At 43.9% G+C, this 22,761-nt stretch overlaps 1 protein-coding gene across 2 annotated transcripts in view; it reads left to right on the top strand.

Moving 5' to 3' along the window:
* The window catches only part of LOC148416294 (tumor necrosis factor receptor superfamily member 19-like), a 30,142-nt gene extending 7,754 nt beyond the window's left edge, over nucleotides 1-22,388 (top strand). The window contains exons 4-10 of one of the 2 annotated variants that reach the window (XM_088427318.1): nucleotides 1,402-1,580; nucleotides 2,081-2,166; nucleotides 14,259-14,420; nucleotides 14,559-14,687; nucleotides 19,298-19,388; nucleotides 21,125-21,301; nucleotides 21,945-22,388. In XM_088427318.1, the coding sequence (XP_088283444.1) occupies nucleotides 1,402-1,580; nucleotides 2,081-2,166; nucleotides 14,259-14,420; nucleotides 14,559-14,687; nucleotides 19,298-19,388; nucleotides 21,125-21,301; nucleotides 21,945-21,999 (879 nt within the window). In that variant the 3' untranslated portion in view covers nucleotides 22,000-22,388. Of the gene's footprint in view, nucleotides 1-1,401; nucleotides 1,581-2,080; nucleotides 2,167-14,258; nucleotides 14,421-14,558; nucleotides 14,688-19,297; nucleotides 19,389-21,124; nucleotides 21,334-21,944 lie in introns of both variants that reach the window. The other variant, XM_088427319.1, reaches the window with a different exon arrangement.
* The last annotated feature ends 373 nt before the right edge of the window (nucleotides 22,389-22,761 follow it).

Here is a 22,761-nt window from a genome sequence, read left to right as displayed (position 1 = left end):
GCGCAATATTGAGATCTGAATACATTAAACCTTTAAATAGTTTTTGATTTACTTCTGTATAAATCAAACCTTTAAATAAATGCTTGTTGGGTTTATAGTTTCAATTGAAAGCCCAGAGTAACTGAAAAATCAAGATTTTGTTTGTAGCCATGTCACCAAGCCCTAATGAACAGTATTTTGCCTGTATTTCCAGTCTATCTCATTTTGTGTCCTTCTTTAACCCGAGGGAATTTTTGACCCAACTCGAGCTTTTAGATGTTTTTCATGCGTGATATCAAAGGAAAAGCTTACAAAAAACACTCGGAGACTAAAATGTTGCATAGATTGCCAAAACATGTCAACTTTCAGTATGATGTGTCCTCTGTCCCCTCTAAATGCTTGCGAACAGGATTGCAAATATATCCCAAGTCAGGCTCATTTACTGCCATTAAAAGTTGGAAATATTGTCAAATTTGGACATTTTGGATAATTTATCATGCATTTTCCTTGATTTTTGCATTAATCCTTTCAACAGCAACTCACAAACAAGATGCAATAGAAATGTTTGTGTTGACACACCAAAACCACTGAGTGGAGCTAGCGGACAATTTATGACATTTGCAAACATTTCAATGACTTAATGACGTGGCTTAGCTTGACTCCCATAATGCAAAGTTCTCGCTTTGCATTGTGGGACTTGTAGTTGACAAAAGGCTTCGAGCCAAGAACTAAATGTTTGAGAAAAGCTTTTATTTTGCTCTAGGGAAGCGTTTTTTTTTTTTTTTTTCATGCAACACATAACATTATATATCTGCATATCCCCATCTCCCATCTGCAGCATTGAAAAGATGTTTCACGTTTTTTTTCCTCACAAAGAGGAAAAAAATTATTTATATATATATATATATATAATGTGTGTGTGTGTGTGTGTATGTATAGACAGGGCTTATGCCACGGAACATTTTCAGGAGTTGAAAGTAAAAATATATGACCCTTTCAAAGTCAGCCCAAGGCCAGGTTAGTGAAAAATCCCCAGACACCCAGGGGTCAAGCACTTCTTTTACTTGCTGGCTTCTCACTCAATTGGACACCCAGTGTGTGTGACCTGAGTCACAAAAACACACCGTAAAAATGGTGCCATGATAAAACAGTTGGAGTTCCTCTGGGCCATTATCATTCAAATGTATGGTCTTTCTGGGCTTCAGCGGAAGGCTGACTATTCAGTTTTAGAGAGTCAAGGAGATTATTGGCAGTGTAAAATGAACTCTCTAAAAAGGCAGACCATTGTTCTCCTCTAATCTCGTGAGCCAAGTTCACACCCCACCCCACCCCACCCCCCGGTATTCCACATTCAACACCTCTTCTTACCAGCTGCACCATCCCATCTCATACACAGTGTGTGTCTTACTTTAATCCTTCCAGGAATGTGGCTTTGGATATGGAGAAGATGCCCAGTGTGTACCGTGCAGGACCAGTCGCTTTAAAGAAGACAGAAGTCTTCAGAAGTGTAAGCCTTGTCTGGACTGTGGACTCATCAACCGTTTCCAGAAGAGCAACTGTTCCACGACCACCAATGCAATGTGTGGAGAGTGCCTCCCCGGGTGAGGGCGAAAACCTATGATTGTCATACTGATGTAAAAAGTTGTATCATCCCCTAAAGAGACATTTTTCTCACACCAAAATCTGAAAAAAGGTTTATTGTAATTATAAAGATTCTGATCTATACAGTAACTGACACATGTCACCAGGGATGGGACAAGATGTGACCCCTGCACAGTATGAGATCTTTTTTATTTTGCTGGGTTTATTTTGTGTGTGTGTGTGTGTGTGTGTGTGTGTGTGTGTGTGGGGGGGGGGGGGGGGGGGGGTGGAGTTCAGTGTTCCCTCATTTTTCACAGTTGATGGGAAAACGAACTCCCAGTAATACAGTAAGGAAAAATGTGTTTAAGGGAATATCTTCCTAATATTTTGCAAAACTCGTCTTGTTCTCATAGACTTGATGTGGCGAGAGATCTCATCTCATGGGATTCAAGTCTCGTCCCATCCCTCCTTGTCACATTTAACTGCATTTTGATGAAGATTGTAATCGTGTTCTCAACAGGTATTACAGGAAGACAAAATTAAGTGGCTTTCAAGACATGGAGTGCATACCCTGTGGAGACCCTCCGCCCCAGTATGAGTCTCAGTGTAAGCATTTTTCCCATCACCTTGTCTCACTCATTGTTTTTCAGCACGAGGATGCTGTGTCATGTTCTTGTAGATACTGTGGAACTTCCTAAGTATGGTTGGCCTCCATTTTGTTTGCATTTTAATGAAATTATCTAATAATACATTTGTCAAAGAGTCGTTGTAGATTCTTCATTTAACTCTGACAAGTCCAAACCCAGTCCTTGAGGGCTGCTATCCTGCATGTTTTTGAGGTTTCTGTCCTTCCAACACACCAGATACAAATGATCAATGATGTGATAAGTGAGATTTTGTTGATACCCGAGAAAAGGTACTACATTGCCATTATAATACATTTGAAAAGGACCTACAGTAGGGGTGTCCAAACTGGATCCTCGAGGGCCGTATCCTGTTTTGTTTCACAAGTTTTTTCCCCTAACACAAAGTGCTGATCAGCTCATCAGCAAGATCAGCAGAAGCCTGATAATGACCCTGATCATTTGAATCAGGTGTCTTGGGGAAACATGCAGGACACTGGCCCTCGAAGACTGAGTCTGGACACCCCTAATTTAACAGCACAGGCATTGTTTACGGTTGCATTTGACATTGTCAACTGTCGTCCAAATCCATTATGTTGGGTCGCACAAATTGGCTTCATGCGCCACAATTCAAGTTTATAAATACATTCAAATCAGGATATTGAAACTAAACCATTTTTCCCACTTCCCACTTTACTGGATATTGCACCTCCTGTCTGTTGGTCAACTTTTTGATCAAAGACAAATTTTCTGTGATGGGTGGAATTTCCTAAAAAGAAAAAAAAATGTCAGCCTCTAATGCAGATGGAGGGCAGCACAGTGGAAGAGTGGTTAGCACAGGGGTGTCAAACTCATTTTGGCTCAGAGGCCGCAAAAAGGAAAATCTATCTTCAAGCCAGCCAAACAGGTAAAATCATGCTATACTGTTATAGCATACCCAAAAAAACAATTAGTGTTAATTATATATAGATGTTTGTTGTATTATCAAAATGTAAAAAAAAATAAAATAAAATAAAGTTAAAATACCCTTAACTTCCTTTTGGGTCATTATGTTCACAATATAGCATTTTTCCTGGGTCATTATGTATCACAATATAGCATTTTTCCATAGTTGCATAAAAGAATTGGAAATTTTCAATGATCCTTTTTCCATTTCATAGCCTTAGATGGCACAGTAATTGAGTTGGTGGATTCATATAAATATCCACTCCTTGGCTGTTGTTCAAACATCATATAGCCCAATTGTAAATGAAACATAAATTCATACTTGGTTTTCTATATAGATCCAAATTTTGTTTTTATATTCCCATGCGAACTCATCTTGTCAACTATGGTGACACAATCTACAGAATTGCAATACCTTGGCAAAACTGGATCCTATTTAGGATTCAAGAGTTTTATTGTCATATGTACGATGTTTTTATACCACACAATGAATTATTATTCTGTTCACTTGCCAAGCAGCAAACTACATGCCATAATAGAGCAAGTAAATAAAGAGCTATATAAAAATAGCAATAAAACAACAAACAGAAACCGTGGTTCTAAAAATATAGTGCAAAATATCATGTAGTGGACACTATTAGTGCAAAATATTATTTATGCATGCATTAAAAGGCAGATTAGCATGAGGGATTTGGTGAGAATCCGGATGGCTTTTGGGTAGAAGCTGTATGCCAGCCTGGCAGTCCTGGCCCTCAGGCGCCTGTCGCGTCTGCATGATGGCAGCAGTTCAAACAGATCGTTTTGTGGGTGTGGTTTAGTCTACTTTAAACCTCAGGTGAAATAGTTGGCTGCGTTTTGAGGTTCCTACTATTAGGACTGAGCTAAGAGGGAAGAGTCTGTCCTATTTTTGTCCATGGTCATGGAACGATCAGCAAGCCCACTTTAAACTAAGCTCTCTCATACCATTTGTTCATTTCAAACATGCTGTCTCCAAACTTCTTGTCACTAGATAAATAATTGACTGAATTGCTGCTTTTATTAACGTTTTTAATGTCATTATTATGATTATTTCTTAATTATTATTTTCTTCCTTTTTTTTCCACATTTACTTTCCTCTTTCCCACCCTTCTAAACTTTTGTCAAATTATGCTTTCTGTAAACTGTTCTCCAGGACATCCTTGCAAAAGTGATGTAAATCTCAATGGATTTCTTCTTGGTTAAATAAAGGTGAAAAAAAGGTTAAAAAATACATATTTTGTATATAACAAATAATAAATAAACAATTGAATATATATGTATACATGTATATTATATATACGTAGCACTTACTATACTATTTTGGTACCATTTTTTAATATGTATGTACAATTTTGAGGTTTTTACCTGGGGTTCTAAATGCATTAGCTATTTAACATAGGTTTGGATTATCCGCTATACAGTGAATTCATCTTAAGAGCCCAGCCACGGAACGGATACATTTTTTAACACCGGGGCACACCCACTGTACTTCGTAGATGTTTTTTCTATTTTTCTATCAAGAAAAGAAGTGATTGGACGGAATCACGATTGAGTGAACCCCTTAACACACACAGAGGCACAGCTGTACTATAGACAGCGGACAAATGATCCCATTCATTTTTTTTGCGGTCGTCTTGCGGGCCGGATTAAAACTCCTTATGGGCCGAATCTAGCCCATGGGCCGTATGTTATGCTGGCTGAGCATGTCCGTCTCTCGGTTCAGAGTTTCGAGTTCAATTTCAGCTCGTTACCTTCACTTTAACTCCATATACTGTACAGTAGTATGACTTCAGGGGCATTTGAGGAGGCCCTTAACACCCATGCTCGTTAATAGTCCCACTCCATGTAGTTAAAAGCTTGTCATTTAGAGTAATGTGTGCATGTCGGCCACACAAAAAGAGGCAATAGGTCAAGCAAGGCTACCTTTCCATTTGGCGTCACATTCAATTATCTTCTCTCCTCAGGGCCATTAGAGGCAGTTAATGATTTCAGGTTTCCATATGAAAGAGTCAAGTGAAGTCAACCTTTTGGTAATTAATTGAGTGACTTCCTGTTTGTTGAGGACATGGCAGGTGTTTCCGAGAAGATTTTTAGCAAATCATTGCTTAAGAGAAGTCCTGGCCAGATTCAGTGGCTACATGCTAAATGCAGATGGACTTGAAATACAGTATAGCACAACCCTCCCAAATGGCCATATTTTTGTTTTCAAGTCACCACTAGGAAAAAAACTATCTAATCAAATTATGTTTTCTGTGCACTTGTAATTTTGGTTTATTGTGTAGAGTGTTGCTGTTCGCCTCGGACCTCTCTTGTAGGCCTGATGTTCCAACTAAGCAGTGTCCAATTGTCATATTTTAGTATGACAAGGAGGCTTTCTGAACAAAACAGTCATTGTGTGAGCACATAGCTGGCAATTATCTCTTACGAGGACTCTCAGTGTAATTTTTCCAAATGTTTGAAAACCTTGCTGCTTTCATCTGGTGTTATCTTGAGAGGGGTGGTGAAAACTGAAAGGCTAACTCATTGGCCTGCAGCAGTATTGCAGCTGTGCAGGGATGGAATGTAAATCTCACCGAGCCCGTTTTTTTTTTTAATAATCTCCTCCCTCCCTACTGATGACTTTTTGGCCAAGTCAAAATAACATTGTGTTTTATGGACTCCTTAGGTCTCTAATGGTTTTCATCTGCTGAACATTTTCATTGTCACGGTAGCGCAGAGAAAACCATGGAAACGTGCATAAATACATGCAGATACACAATGTTTGTCAGAATTGGATTGGTGATGGATTTATGCAATAGTTCAAAGGGAGTTATAGTTTCTCTTGTTGTAATAAACATAGCAAAGGTTTTACTAAAGGTTGAAGGTTATTACATCTACTATATTTCAGGAAGCGGGTGGGTGGTGCAGTGAATAACACGTCTGCCTCACAGTTAAAAGGAACCCGAGTTCAAACATACCTGGCTCCAGCCTTCCTTTGTGGACTTTGCATGTTCTCGCTGAGCTCGAATGGGTTCTCTCCGGGCACTCTGGCTTCATCCCACACTCCAAAAACATGTATGCCAGGTGACTTGGACATAGTAAATTGTCCTTAGGTGTGATTGGATGCATGAATGGTTTTTCGTCTCCGTGTGCCCTGTGATTGGCTGGCATCCAGTTCAGGGTGTCCCCTACCTACTGCCCGTCCTACCTACTATCCAAAGCCAACTTTGTTAGGCACCAGCGGCTCCAGAAAATGGATGGATGAATATTTCAGGAAGTCCCAGCTTTTTAACTCTCTCAGTCCCATGGATGAGAATTCTCTTCTTTTAAAATACTCTCGTTGTGTGCCAATGACAAGAATTTTTTTTCTTTGCTTTTTTTTTTAATGAAAGGGCAGCTTACACGCTTGACTAGTGCTTATTTTAATATTAAGCCAATTGAGCAATGTAGTGATAAATTGTGACCATTGGATGGCAGTGTTGCGCACGTTGGGGATGAAAGCCATTCATACTGCACATACATTACATACTTTTAATTCAAATTAAGGAATGGAAGTCAATCTTTCATATGGTACCACCCTTGTTTACATAGACATAGCACAACATATTCTATTGGCCTTGAAAGATGAATGAAAATGCTCATTTCAGCTGGCACTCTAGGGGTTCCCTTTTCCGATAAATTTTTGGCATTGAAAGAGTTAATGAAACACAATAAACTTTATTGCCATATTCTTTATTGAATAAAGCTAACTAAAGAGACAGCTTCTGCACCCGTATCAACTTACTTCAAAGCTTCCATAAATCGACAGTTACGTATGTAATACCAGTTCTATGAGCCCCGGATGACCGGCAGAGGCGGTGCTAAAAGCACAAAGTAAGCCTTCTCGCAAGCGCAAGATGAGAATGCGCACCATCAAAAACGTCATGTACATGACACCGGGCACATATATAAGTCACCTGGAAGTCTGTCCCTCAGAACCTATTCGTGCGAACAACGCAGAGACAAGGAATCTGAGTGACAAGTAACGCTTGCGGTCATCTGGAGCTCATAGAACCGCTTACAAATGTAAATGTCATTCTATTTCGCCCCTCCAGACCGCCAGAGGCGGTGCTAAAAGCACGGAATGACGAATAACAGCGAGGTCACGAGGAGAGCACGGCACTCACCTCAACCTCACATAGACGTCCCTGAGAAGCCCAGGACCACAGACAGAGAATAGGGGGCAGCAACATCCACACAGTAGAACCTGGCAAAAGTGCCAGGTGATGACCAGGAAGCAGCAACACAAATTTCCTCCAAGGGAAGCCCTTTCAGTACAGCCCAAGAAACCGCGACACTCCTAGTAGAATGGGCGCGGACCCTGAAGGTAAGGGGTGTTCCAAATCCCCGCAACCATGAGTGATCATGTTAACGATCCAGTGAGACAAACTTTGTTTGGAAAGCGGGGAGCCCTTGGAAGGTCCCCCATACAAAAGGAAAAGCTGAGACGACTTACAAAATGACGCCGTAGCATCCATATAAATTTGCAGTGCCCGCACAGGGCACAAGAGGTTGGCAGAGGTCTCAGCATGCCCAGGTGGGGGCACAAATCGAGCGATGTGCTAAGGTTTGTTGACATAGGAAGAGGATCACACCTTCGGAACGAAAGCGGCATTCGGCCACAGAGTGACCGCGACTCAATCTGGGTGCCACTTGCTGCAGGAAGGGCTGACAGACAGCAATTCCCCAACTTGTTTGGCCAAGACAACGGCGAGCAAAAACGCAGTCTTCAGAGAAGCCCACTTGAGAGGCACCTCACACAGGGGTTTTCTAAAGGAGGCCGGCACAAGGAGTCAAGCACCACGTGCAGGTCCCAGGCAGGAGTGCGTGGCACACTGTAGGGTCGGAGACACCGGGCCCCTTTCATGAACGAAGAAACAGGCGGGTGGCGCCCTAACGAGTCGTCATCAACCGCCGCGTGTCGGGCCCCAATGGCAGCGACATAAACCTTCAACGTGGAAGGTGAGCGACCCTTATCCAGGAGAGACTGCAGAAATTCCAAGACAGCAGAAACAGGGCAAGCCACTGGGTCCGTGGCAAGTGTCGTGCACCACTACTCAAAAACTTGCACCTGATGATATACAACAACCATGTGGAAGGAGCCCTGGCATTGACAATAGTACGCTTGACTGAATCAGAGCAGCAGCTCACCAATGGGTCGGGCTCCTCAGAGGCCAAACACACAGGCGAAGGGCAGGGCAGGGCAGTGCATCCTGTCCCAGTGGACTGCTGACCTCCATTAGGGAGAACCAAAGGTAACAGTGAGTCGACTCTTGCATGGCAAAGAGGTCGATTTCCGCCTGACTGAAACAAGCCCATGTAGCGAGCACAATCTCCGGGTGCAGACGACCCCGCGAAACAACGAGTCCGCTACCTGATTCAAGACATCCGGAAGGTAGGCTGCGCCCAGACTGGCTAGGTGGGCGGCAGGCCATTGAAGAAGGGCTTGAGCGACCAATAGCAGCCTGATGGACCTAGTACCCCCCTAATGATTGATGTGGAAAACTGTTGAGGTATTGTCCATCCACACAAGGACGTGCCGACCCTCGAAGGAATGGCAGGAAGTGGATAAGCGGCAGATGCACAGCCCAAAGTTCCAGGACATTGATGTGGTCTGCGGTTTCCGCCGACAACCAATGCCCTTGAGCGAACCTGTGTTGCCAAATGGCAACTCAGCCGGAGAGATGGCATCCTTGGACACCACTTCCCGGCGAGACGGCACCACTACCAGCCGAACATCCGCGGCCACAAAAGCACGCCGGCGCCACGGGGTCAGTGCGAGAAGACAGCGACAAGACACCCGTAAGCATCGGTGCCGATGTCTCTTGGCATTCAAGTGGAAGCCATTCAACCACATCTGTAGGAGACGAAGGTGTAGGAGGCCCAGAGGAACCACCGCGGTGATAGAAGTCAATTTGCCCAGCAGGCGTAAAAAAATTCCGAAAGGGCCTGTTTTGGCGAAAACCCCCCAGGACACGCAAAACGTCGTCCACTTGCTGAAGTGAAGGGCGGGCCAGCATGTTCCACGGGGTCCAGCCACACACCAACAAAGGTGGTCTGTTGTGAAGGAACCAGAGACGACTTTGCCAAGTTCACCCTGATCCCCAACCAAGACAGGTGACAAAGCAGCACGGTAGTATCCCTGACCACCTGAGCACGAGACTGCACGCTGTTCAGCCAGTCGTCCAGGTATGGGAGAACTCGCCTGCAGGGGAGCAAGGGCCGCCTTCATGAAGCGAGTGAACACCCTTGGTGAGAGTGAGAGGCACCCGGAACTGCCGGTGGACAACCCTGTAAGCAAAGCGCAAAAAACGCCTGTGATGATGCTTGATGGGGACATGAAAGTAAGCGTCTGTCAGATCGACTGACGTGAACCATTCGGCAAGAATGACTGACCGTGTTACGTTGGACGTCGTTAGCATGCGAAATGGCAACCTCTTGAGGTAACGATTGAGCCCTCTCAAGTACAAAATCGGGTGAAAACCACTTTTCTTCCTTGGGACAAGGAAGTAAAGGGAATAAAAACCCCTGGTGAGGCTTGGAAGGAAAACAGGCTCGATGGCCCCTTTGGCCAGTGTCTGGTTCACCAAGCCAATTAACGTCACCCCGAACGCTTTACTAAAAGAAAGAGAGAAGGCAACGTTTATGCTCATGCGAGGAGAACGAGACAGGACCACAAAGGCCGCAGTACTGCCGCGCTCTGAGGTACTTCCTCGTTCCCCTTAGTTTTATTATTCAGAGGTCCCTAGGTTACATGAAGGTTCCGGCCCTAAAAGGGTAGAGATGCATGGGGGAGCGATGTATGCGACCGGAATCCAAAATCTTGTAATACATCTTTGTGAAAGCTGAGCGCGCGCGTGTAGGTGTATGGCAAAATGTAGTATGCAGCACCACATTCCAGTAAGACGAACGCTCGGGTCCACCGCACTTCCCCACCCGACTTCTTCTTTCTTGGGGAGCCTTCCAGGTGACCCCGGTCCAGGATGCTGTTTGACGGGCCCTGAAAAGACTCCAACAACCACTAACACGCGGCCCTGAGGGCACTTGACATGTGTGGAACATGTTGCTATCCTAATAATAAGGACAAGGTGTCAAATGTATAATCACTGTGAATCAACAACATTAATAAATCCCTTCATCAATTAAAACATCTGATCAACATAATGGCTAACACATGAGTGATTAGTACATGTGGTTTACTTCCCTGAGTATTACTGATTACTGTATTCAAGACATAAATTAACATGTCATAATTGATTGGCACATTCGATTAAACACTGTTTCATTACACAATAAAAGTAAAGGATTCCTAAATTTCTCCCAACAGCCAGGAGAGTAGTAAGCTCCTGATCAAGGGCCAAGGCCTTTGCTGGGTCAGCGATACAGTAAAGGTCTCCCTGACCCGACATTGTATGGGGGGGCCGACGCCGAAACTGCAATCTGTACCCCTGGGACAGGGTGCAAAGCACCCAGGGGTCTGACCCCAAATCAGCCCACAACCTGAGCTGCTGAGGGGAAAAACACCCGACGGCCAGCCCCAACACCTCAGTCCTGTGACCCACAGGGTCGGCGAGGCGGGGGGCAACCGCCTGGGGTCTACTGTCAGGCACCTGAAGACCAGAGCGAAATTCACCAGTGTGGCGAACGCCACTCACAGAGGGCACGCACGCCGAAGAGCGAGTGTTCACAGCAGCATACCTTCAGGGGAGACGCAAGAAACTGGCGACCCCATCCATTTGGCTACGCGACGGAACACGGTAATGAGGCACAGAGGTGTGAGACCGAGGAGGACCAGAAATGGCTGAAGCTCTGTCACGGTCGGAGAGCTGCACACGGGCCTCACGGACCCCGAGTGACTGTTCCACCATTGACTGCTCCACAGTGTCTCCACTGAATCAGAACCGAAAAATGTCCCATGGACTACAGGAAAGTCCCATAGAGTACACTTTGAGGACGCAGTCAGGGAGGACTGAGACAACCACAGAAGGCGGTGCGAACGCACCAAGTAGGACATCGCCAGCCTGTGGTCCCTTGTCATGAGGGCAAAAGCATGTAACATGCCTTGCCAATTGACAAAACCAACTAAGTATCTCCTTTCCGCGCTACAGCCGTGCCAGCAAACAACAGGCGCGAGACAGAGTTGCCAATGCGAGTCGAGCGCGCACAAGCATTATAGGCCCTTGTAACGAGGTCATCCGCCATACGACATTGTACGTTAGGACAACACCGCGTTCGCTGAGCTTGCTCGTCTGGTGACAAGAGCAAGGAAGCGACATCCTCCTCAACAACAGGCATGTGGTTTAACCCAATGTTAGCAGCATCCTGCAACGCTGCCAACATACGCCCCTCAGAAGTAAGGTGGGCAAAAGCACTCGTATCGGCCCAACAGGTCTGCAAGAGATTGAAGGAAGCAGATGGGCGGCCACGCCAGGAAAAAGGGATTTCTCCAGGGAGGCTGGGGACAAGGAACGTCCCCTTGAAGCTCCTGCAAAGCAGCGTGCAAAAGGTGAATCCGCATCACCCAATACGGTGAGTGACGAGCCCCTCTCAGAAGAAGGGGAACCAACAGTGGAGTCCCTAAAATCAAACTCAGACTCACGGAAGCATGAGTCTGAAGCAGACAAAGAAATGGCATCAACATCCTTGTAAAGGTCCGGCGCAACAGTGCCTTGAAAAGAGGACGGCTCACCGCTCCTGCAACAGTGCAGACATCCCCTTCAATTGGGAACGCCAAGAGGCAACCTCATCCTCTAACCCAGAGGCCCACTGCTGGCCGGAAGCGTAACCTCGCTTAGAAGAGGAAGCAGGCGGAGCAGGTGGTATGCATTCTCGTCTTGCGCTTGCGCAAAGGCTTATTCCGTGCTTTTAGCACCACCTGGAGGGGCGAAATAAAACAAACACACACATGCGCGCGTACATGAACGAAGGAACGAATGAACAAGCAAACACGCACACACACACACACACAGGGAACATACAGGAACCGTTCATTACTGGCAGGCCTAAGAAAATGTCAAAACAGAGACTTCAAACTTTTGAACGTAATGAATATACAACATTCAACATACACGCTGTAACACTACAAGATATGTTGGCTATTTGATCATATCCTCTCACAAACACAATATTAATCACAAGGCTGTGTTAAGACTGGTGGGAGCGGATGGAACATGTAATTGTTAAGGAAAAATGTTTGTATCAGATTGTGGAGAGGTTCTGTAAAAGTGTTCCGGTCGGTAAGTGTAATAAAGAAATCAAAAGAAGTTAGTGAGAGGAATGCCTCCTTGTAAATTGAGCAATGTGCAGTGGAGTTTTAACTTCAGGGTCAAACGTACTAACTTGTGTTTAAAGTGTGCAAAAGCACATAGCAACGCTCCAGGCTGGAGGTGGGGGAGTCCATGAGAAAGACGGAGCTTTTGGAGGCTGGTTTATGTGGAGATACCATCAGCAGGTGGGCTGTCATCAATGGGCCACTGTTTATTTGCTGCAGGTGCTGGGCATCTGATAACAGACTTCCTTTGTATTCTGAGAACAGATGATGTTCTTTTTGGATGGATTTGATTTTACATGGACAATGGCAACATCAAACACAACTCCACTCCACTTGTCAAACAAAGATTAGTGATTCATCTTTCAAGACTTAGATACATAATAATAGGTTGACACTTTGTCATAAGCAGTTTAGTCTGTCTTTCTTTTATTATGCACTTGTATTGCCTGAACAGGTTTGCCGGGTTCATACACATTCATATACTATCTTAGTCACGTCTACCGTATAATTGTTTCGGCTCCGATACTGATGCAAAACAAGCATTAGGTCTTGATTCAATTATTAGCTCTCTCAGAGGTCTGTGTCTTCTTTTTAAACTTGATTTGAGGATTGACAGATACCATTATCACCTATGTAGCTGAATAACCAACACGCCAAAAGAGGAAGTGTTTTTTTTTTTTTTTTATATTACATTATAAAGAAAACTGGCAAAGACTTTTGAAGAATAATGTGCTTCCAAAGCAAAACTGTGCTCATTCAAGGGTTTCACATGCATTCTACTCCCTCTGAAGCCTCGTGATTTTTTTTCCCATAACTGATCCGTCTGTTTCGTGTAACATGCACTTTCTCTGAACAATCAGTGAAAAGGGAACATTAAATTACCATCCTGATGAATATAAGAGAGAAGTATTTTGAGCTGTAGGCACATATATCACCTTTAGGAGAGCTGCTAATTCATCTAACAGCCAGCAGCTTATGTTGTTATTTGGGGCATGCATCTCGTCATCAAGTTGAACTGAACTTGACAAGTATTCGTGGATGAGCTTTCAAACTTGTAACATGCGTGTACAGCAAAAATACTTGGGGGTAAATCCATGTGCAAGTCTACACACAAACTTGCAAAGACATAATTATTTAAGGGCAGGAACCTTAATGCAGAAAGAAGATATTTCTTGCTAAACAACATTATGACAATAAAACTCTTGAATCTTGAATTTTTTTCCCCCCACGGGCCCCTCTCATAAGCCTTAACGCAATTAAGCTAATATGTGCCCCAAAATTTGATAGTAATAGTCCTAGTTAATGTTGTGATCTTAGGAGAGTAAAGTTGAAATAAGATTTGTATTTTTCTATTTTAAGTTGTGTACGATATTCAAAGTTCAACAAGGGAAGAAAGTGACATGTTCATTTCTTTAAGACAAGTTATACTTTCACCTTATGCCTTTAATCTGTAAAAGATGCCATTCTCTAAAAATAGGACTACAGTATTCCCTCGTTTTTCGGTTTTAATGGGGACTCCCGCAAAAAGGGAAATGCCCCCTCGTGAAGTGACAAGGGAACATTGTATAGGCCACAATTATATCGTCACTTAACCCAAAGCAAAGGCAAGCAGGATTAAATGCTTTGTTGTGTTTGCTTTATGACTGTGCTAGTTACAGTAAGCATGCAGACCCCCTATCTGGTTTACAGACCCCCATGATTCGGGGACCCCAGTTTGAGAAGCACTGATGTGGCAGGTCCCTGCGGAAGCTATGCATGCCAACCGGCATTACACTGGATGTGAGACGACACACTGACTGAAACCTGTGTATGTGTGCGTGCAGGCAGCGGGCGAGTAAACCTGGTACCTATGCACTCGGTGACTAGCCCTCGTGATATGGTCCTGGCTGCGGTCATCTGCAGCGCCTTGGCTACGGTGCTGCTGGCCCTGCTGGTCCTGTGCGTCATCTACTGCAAGAGGCAGCTGCTGGAGAAAAAGCCCTGTGGTGAGTCATATTCTTGAAAAGTTGGTAGAATGCAGAATCAGAACAAATTTGTACTAAGACCACTGAACTCTTTGTTTGGAGCCATAACTGTTTCTTTTTTTTCCCCATGTTGTTGTTTGTGCAAACTTGTTTGAGCAGCGGCATCATTAAGGTCCAAGGACTGTCAGTATGGCCGGGCCGAGATGTCCTGCCTGGACCCGTGCTGGCTCCAGGACTTTCCGCAGGGAGCCCGCTGCCCATGTCACCTTGACCCTGGACACACTTGTGGTATGCTGGATGGTCGGGGTGGGAATCTTAGACTGACGATCCAGATTTTTGGATCAAATATAATCATTTATTGATTCAAAATGATTCAATTATAAATGATTTGATCCAGAGATTTTGCAAGGCAAAATAATTCAAAATAAATAAAGGGAGAAAAAAATGTCTCTTTTTTTTATATTAAAGTTTGGGCAACTGTTACTCTTTGAACCTAGCAATAAATTGCATAGCTTTTACAGTATCAAGTAAGACAAACAAAAATATTGCGCACATACTAGTACACTGTTACATTCAACAACAAAATTGCATGCACAGGAAATATTATGTGAAAAACTGTAGGCCAAATGAAAAATACTAATATTTCTCAGTACATTTGTGAAAAACAAGATACGGAAAATAAACTTTCTCAAGTGTGATGCTAAATTGAGATGGGCAATTTAAATAAACTTTCTCAAGTTTGATGCTAAATTGAGATGGGCAATTTAGGGCATGAAACGTGTGCCATTTTGTTACACTCTGAGCATATCGGCAGCATTATCTGTATTTGTAGTACAACATATTTAGTATAAACAGAATTTGCAAGAGTATTTGCAAGGCAAAATAAGAAAAATGTCTCTTTTTTTACATTAAGTTTTGGAACATGCGCTTTTCCACAAAAACAACATGTATGCAACTGCTACTCTTTGTAACTAGCTATAAATTGTATCGCTTTTATAGTATAAAATAAGATAAAACAAAAACAAAGTGCATTGGTATCATTACAAAGGCAGAACAACATACATTGTTACATTTAACGAGATACATTCACAGAGAATTACAGTACCAAAATATCAAGTGAAAACTGTTGCCCAAATAAAAAATACTAGAAATTTCTCAGTACATCCATGGCAAACAAGATTTTAAAATCAACTTTTTCAAGTGTGAAGCTAACGTGAGAGTATGGGCAAAGCATGAAACGTGTGCCATTTTTTAAAGCTCTGACCTTATTGGCAGAGTTATCTGTGACAACTGTATTAGTAGTACAGTGGGCCCCCATGTTACGAACTTAATCCGTTCAGCGGCTACGCTCGTAACTCGAACTGCTCGTATGACGGGCAATCCAAACCTATGTTAATTAGTGAATGCGTGGAACGCATGCAAAAACCTTAGGTAAAAACACAACTTTATACACATATTAAAAATGAGTAACATAATCTACTGTACAGATAATTAAATAACATATACAAAGCAAAAATGACATTTACCTTTGGGGCGACGTGACTTGAGCTGGGTGGAGGCGGAGGGGAGCAGAGACCAACCCGCAGAATTTATTTATTTATTTTGTTAAACGGGAACTTTTCTCAAACTAGAGCATATCACCGGCGATTTCCTTCTCTTTAATCCATAATAGAAGAAGCCTCTCCATTTTGTTGTCGATCGAGGTCCGTCCCCCGGCAAGGAAAGTCTTGCCCTTAGAAGATTGCCGAGCCGTTACGGCCATACTCACGAGCAAGGTTACAGTAACTATGCGTGCGCCTCCTTAGTATTTTTTTTTTTATTATCTCCTGTTTCGTTTCTATTGTCATCATCCTCTTACTTCTTCCTTTACCACCACTAGCAATTTTAGCAGCCACGTCTAACAGATAAAGTTTGCAAAGTCTTCACAGCACACCGACCAGCTGTGCCATCTAGCTAGATCCATGATTTTCAACTGCTGGGTCCCGCGGCACATATATTGTCAGTTGTGCCGCGGGAAATCATCCCCCCGATCCGCTGTCCAAATTTACGGCATTGACTGTGCCGCGGACAGCACCCCACCTCTCCCCCGGTCCGCTGGATACATTTACGGCACTGACTGTGCCGCGGACAGCACCCTCAAGGCTTAAAATGTGACGCGGTGATCAAAAGGTTGGGAAACACCGAGCTAGATAAAGGCGTTCGGCCAAGCATATCGGCATTTCTGTGATTGACGTGACGCCGGCCAATAGTATATCCGCATCTCCGTGAGTGAGACCGGGACTGTGACCTCAATCGACCAATAGCATATCGGCATCTCCGTGACTGACTCCGTGACTGACATCGTGACTGAGACAGTGACTGTGACATTGTCACAAGCGTGACAAGCGTGAACAATTGATTTCGTTGATGTAGCAAAGCGAAAATTATTGTGCGAACACATTGATCGGCGGCATGTCGGATTGTTCGTAAGACGAAAAGTTTGTGCGTAAGTGGGGGACAAAAAACGCCGCGGTCCACGCTCGTAAGTCGAAAAGTTCGTAAGAGGGGGAGTTCGTAAACCGGGGGCTCACTGTACAACATATTATTTTGTATAAACAGCATTTTCTTTCATTTACACGTATGTGAGTAGTGTGTTTGCGTGTCCATTTGGAATTGACATACATTGTTTTGTATTTTGTTTTGTTTTGCGGACATGCTGAAGGGCAAATCGCCCTTAAAGAATGCCACGACTCAGTCGACACGGTTGCTGAACTCAATGGCTCTGACGACGTTATCTTCAATCTCTTGTTGAGATGATGCCCGTTAATGTTGTCTGAATTCAAGTCAGAGAACCCTCACAGCATCATCCACGGCTCAGTGGTGTACTTGTCGTGCATAACTTTAGTTCAGGCTGCAGTTTTTTCCAACTCGTTTTCAGCGTGTGTTGCTTCATTTCATTGAACGCATTCTGAACGTTGGTTCTTTAGCGTGGAGTCCTCCTCGCCTTCGACAAGTAATTGAACTATTCGGTTCGCAGTCATCATCTTCCTTTCCTTTTCTGTTCTGTGAATAGTTTTGAAAAATACAGTGAAGTCGTGTATCTTTAACCGCAATACAAAGAGGGATCACTGTATTGCCAGCCACTTCATTAGGTACACCTGCACATTACTTAGGATTCCATACAAGAACTGACTAAAAAATGCTGGCTTTAAACATTTATTTATTTTGTACATGGCTTGTCCATCCACATTCCACTTATCTGATTTACCATAAAATCAAATTATTCATATATCAATACCACTGAGGTACCTGACAGTCATTCAAATGTGATCATGATCACTTTTTTTTTTTTATAGTACATCTTGTGACATTCAGCCATAGTTTGTTTTTATTATGTGAGTCACATGACCTTGTCACGATTTCAGCTGCATAAGTTACCATGGTCTGTTGGTAGAATGCTGTGAAAAAGTGTTTGCCCCATTCCCGAATTCTGCATTTGCAAAATTTTCAAATCATCAAACCGATTTTAATACCACACTGAGACAACCGAAGCCGGAGTAAGGTGGATTTGAACCCTTGTCCCTGAACTGTGAGGCAGATGTGTTAACCACTGCACCACCGAGCGGAGGTTAAGAAATCAACCCAAAAAATGCATCGTACCACGATTGAAAGAAATGACAGAAGAAATGACGGAGTGAGTAAGGTGGATTTGAACCCTTGTCCCTGAACTGTGAGGCAGATGTGTTAACCACTGCACCACCGAGCGGAGGTTAAGAAATCAACCCAAAAAATGCATCGTACCACGATTGAAAGAAATGACAGAAGAAATGACGGAGTGACAATAAGTGAACGAAAATCTTATCTTTCTAGATAAAGTAACAAAGCCATTTTCAAGGCTGTGGGCTACAGCGAACCTTAGTCAGAACCATTACCCACAAATGGAGAAAACTGGAAACAGTTGCAAACCTTCCCAGTTGTGGTCGAGAAACGGAGATTAGGGCACGAGAAGGTGAAAAAGAACTAAGAAAAACTTTCAAAGAATTGCAGACCTTGCTGACCTCACTTCTAAACTCCACTACAAGAAAGACACAGGGCAAAAACGACACCCACGGGAGGATTCCCTGACGAAAACCACTGCTGTCTCAAAAGAACACAAAGGCCCATCTCAAACTCACCAAATAGCATCTTGATACTCGAGAACTTTGGAGGAGGAACATCCTGTGGCCATAGAACATTTTGGAAGATGTGCTGCCCATTAATGTAACATTAACATCCATTTAATATAAAAAGGCCTCAGCAATTGATAAAAAAAAAGAACGTGATGCCAACAGTAAAGCATGGTGGGGCACAGTAATGGTCTGGGGCTGCTTTGCTTACTCAGAACTAGGACAACATGCTGTGATCGATTCTGAACGTGAAAATCCAGCTCTTGAATCATGCAGCTGGACAATGATCTGAAGCACACCAACAATGGCTCAAACAGAACAAAATTAAGCTTTTGCAGTGGGTGAGTCAGTTTCCGGATTTAAATCCATTAGAGACGCCAGATCTTTAAAGGGCACTTCATGCGAGAAAACCCTCCAATATGACAGAGTTGAAACAATTCCGTAAAGATGAGCGGTCCAGAATCTCTCTACAATCACCAATGATTGCAAACATTTGATTTCAGGTATTGTTGCTCAAGGTGGCAAAACTATTGAGGGTGTAATTCCCTTTTTTACATCAGGGTCAGATAGCTTTGTATTGTTTTGCCCACTTGGTAAAATAAAATGATCATTTAGAAAAGATTTTACATAGCGTTGGGTTGTCTTAGTGTGATTTTAATGCTGGTGAGATGGAAAGAGACGTTTTGAAAAACACAGAAAGCAGGTACTTGCAAATACTGTACTTCTTCACACCGGTGTATGTGTGCTGCTCAGGTCCTGTTCACCTGATCCCTTCGCTATGCTGCGAAGAAAGCTGCAGTCTGCACATCGCACGCTTCCGCTCTCACACCAGCCTCAACAACAGGTGAGGAGGCGAGCAACACGCCTGCAACATTGGGACTCATTAAGCTAGTTTAGCCACAAAGTTGCACACTTTAGTTTGGAGTAACAAACCTTTTTGTCCTTCCGCACTGAAAAAATCACTTTGCTGCTTAAAGAAGCAGTCCAACGGATTTTTGAAGTTTTTTTTTCATATTAAAAAGGAAGCTGGGTTAGCCTAGCGAGAGTACGGCCCCACCGTCAACATACGGCCATGCCCTGTGCCTAAATTCGGCCTACCTAACCTGTACATTTATCCGGAGTACTGTAAGGTGTTTTTCCTCAAGTAAAATAGTTCTTTATAATTCACAATATTACAATGAATGATTTTACAATTAAAATAATCATGTCTTGGCACTCAAGCAAAAAAGTTGTGTCACACTTGGGTTTGGTATTATTAAAAAAGAAATGTGTTTAAAAAAATGCATTTAACTTACAATTATTTCAATCTGTTTTGCCCATAGTCAATCAATGAATTGAATCAAACATCCATTCCAAATTAGTCTTGTTTTTTATTAGTTATAATGAGTTGCAGTACTGTACAATAAAAAAAAAACAAAAAAAAAAAACTCAAGGCCCCGGGGGTGGTTGAGCTCTACCCTGAGTTCCTAAAGGGTCAGGATGTTGTAGGGCTGTCTTGGTTGACACGCCTCTGCAGCTTTGCGTGGACATCAGGGACAGTGCCCCTGGATTGGCAGACCAGGGTGCCGGACCCCCTCTTTAAGAAGGGGGATCGGAGGGTGTGTTCCAACTATGGAGGGATCACACTTAACCTCCTGGGAAGGTCTATTCAGTGATGCTGGGGAGGAGGGTCTGCCAGGAAGACGCACCTCGGATTCAGGAGGAGTAGTGTGGTTTTCATCGCAGCCACGGAACAGTGGACCAGCTCCACACCCTCGGCAGAAACCTTGAGGGTGCGTGGAAGTTTCCCAACCGGTCTACATGTGTCGGAAAAGGGTGGAATGCCCTCTCGTGGTCGGAGTCCTACCTCAAGCCAAGGAGTTTAAGTATTTTGGGGTCTTGTTCATAAGTGAGGGTAGGATGGAACGGGAGAGCAACGTGCGGATCGGTGCAGCATCTGCCATGATGCGGATGCTGTACCAGTCTGTCTTGTGGTGAAGAGAGAGCTGAGCCAAAAGGCTCTCTATTTACCGTCCTGCCCTCACCTCATGAGCTGTGGGTTGTGACAAAGAACGAGATCCTGGATACAAGTGGCCAAAATGAGTTATCCCCGCCGGGTGTACGGGCTCTCCTTTAGAGATCAGGTGAGAAGTTCGATCATCCAGGAGGGACTCAGTGTCGAGCCGTTACTCCTACACGTTGAGACGAACCAGTTGAGGTGGTTCGGACATCAGGTTAGGATGCCTCCTGGCCGCTTCCCTCTGGGCATCTCCCACCGGCCCCAGGGACAACCCAGGACACGCTGGACAGACTCTGTCTCTCAGCTGGCCTTGAAATGCCTGGGGTTCCTCCCAGAGGAGTTGGGCGAAGTGGCCAGAGAGAAGGAAGGCTTCCCTGCTCAAGCTGTTGAGCCCACGACCAGACCCTGCATAAAGCGGATGATGATGGATGGATGAATGGACAGTACAATTTTATTTGATCATATTATGTATCTTAAAGAACTATCAATCACCTGGTTTTGCTCATAAGGCTAAGGGGGTGTCTGTTTTGTCTCAAATTATGTTATATAAATTATTTGACCTGTTGTCCACCTGATCGCAGCATGCAGACCACAAACACAGCGCAGGAGGAGAAACTGGTGGAACCCGCTCTGACCGGGTCTGCAGAGGGCCGCTTGGAGGGTTTCCGGAATCCCGACGCTTCTGAAGATCATATTGGAGTGGAAAGGGGGGATGGGGAAATGCAGCCTGAGAGAGATTTTCCCCAAGAGAAAACCAAGTGAGCAGCTGCCATCAGCCAGGGAGGTTGAGGTGACCTTTTACGTGAAACTTCCTTCTTTCTTGAATATGATTTACAGACATTTGAAGTGTTTCTGATGTCTTTGCTGACGGGTGAAAGGAGCTGTTTCGGACCAAACTGCTAAATGACTTGAATGACAGGGAAACACGCTGTAGATGAACAATAGTCCCAGCACAAAATATACATGAATACAGTAAACGGTCATAGGCCATGGGATACATTCCAGAGCTGCACACAGTAGGTAAAAATCTGTGGTATACAGTGTTCCCTCACTATTTTGCTTCAAGGTTTTTTTTTTTTTTTTGGGGGGGGGGTCATTAAAAAAAAGACCTTTATTGCAAAGACATGAAGGCACACAATACTGAATTCTGATTTGCCTGTGCCACATTCCAACCTATTGACTCAAAATCCACAATATAGCATGTCACGAATGATGTACATGACAGCAAACTCTGTGTTACTTGAAAATGTGGCCCTACTGTTGGCAGAAGGCTTAAGCGACAAAGCATGTGCGTGTGAAGAACAGCTGGTACGAGAAAGAAGAGTCAACTTGAAAGTGTTCCTGTGTCTGGCACAGTTCACTTATGTTACTAATCAGTGTGCGTTGGTCTTCGTCTTCCAGGATGACACACATTGCTTTGGAGTCGATAGTGGTGGCCGGATGTTCTTTCGCATGACTCCAACCCCCCTAAGCCCCCCACCCCTACATTTGATACACTCCCCGATGTGGTCACAGGCTGCGGATACCAGTCAAAAAACCACGTGAGGTGGCCACCGGTCTAGCAGGTCATGGTGAATGAAGTTCAAACACGGAGGACACTTGACTTGACCACGTCACCGCGTGTGGCGTTTTACGTTTCAGGTGGCACCATGTGACGTACAGAAGTAATGGACATTGAAGACAATCTTTAAGAACGTGCCAGAGGATTATTAGTGACTTGTGGATCATGTTTAATGAAAATAACTGCATATTTTTGTAAGAGACACAACTGATCATGTGTTGCATGGTAGTCTTGGTCCATGTGCTTGTTTTACACCTTTGTAAATAAAATCACTCGTGAACAAATGTTTGATTTTAGCCTCTTGGATCTACACTTATACAGTATGCGCAATGCTCAGCATAAATGAGTACGCCCCGACAATTTTGAACCACGACTGTGCGAATCATTCGGCACACGCAAGGTTGTCTCAGTATTACGGACAGCGGATTAATGTGTTCTGTCCAATTCATTTTCGGAATGCTTCAAGAAATAACCTTGCGGGCCAGATTAAATCTCGCGTGCCAAATCCGGTCCACGAGCCATACATTGAAAAACTGTTCATAATGTAGGTGTGAATGGTTGGTTATCCATATGTGTTTTATTATTTTATTATTATTTTATTTTAAAGCCTCTCACACAAGTCAGCTGTGATAGGCTCCAGCTCATCCATTGAGAATA

This window comes from Hippichthys cyanospilos, chromosome 11 (genome assembly GCF_059441005.1).
Source record: "Hippichthys cyanospilos isolate Australia breed blue-spotted pipefish chromosome 11, RoL_Hcya_1.0, whole genome shotgun sequence".
NCBI lineage: Eukaryota > Metazoa > Chordata > Actinopteri > Syngnathiformes > Syngnathidae > Hippichthys > Hippichthys cyanospilos.
Note: the sequence above shows the minus strand (reverse complement) of the source record. Positions and strands in the feature narration are given on the sequence as shown.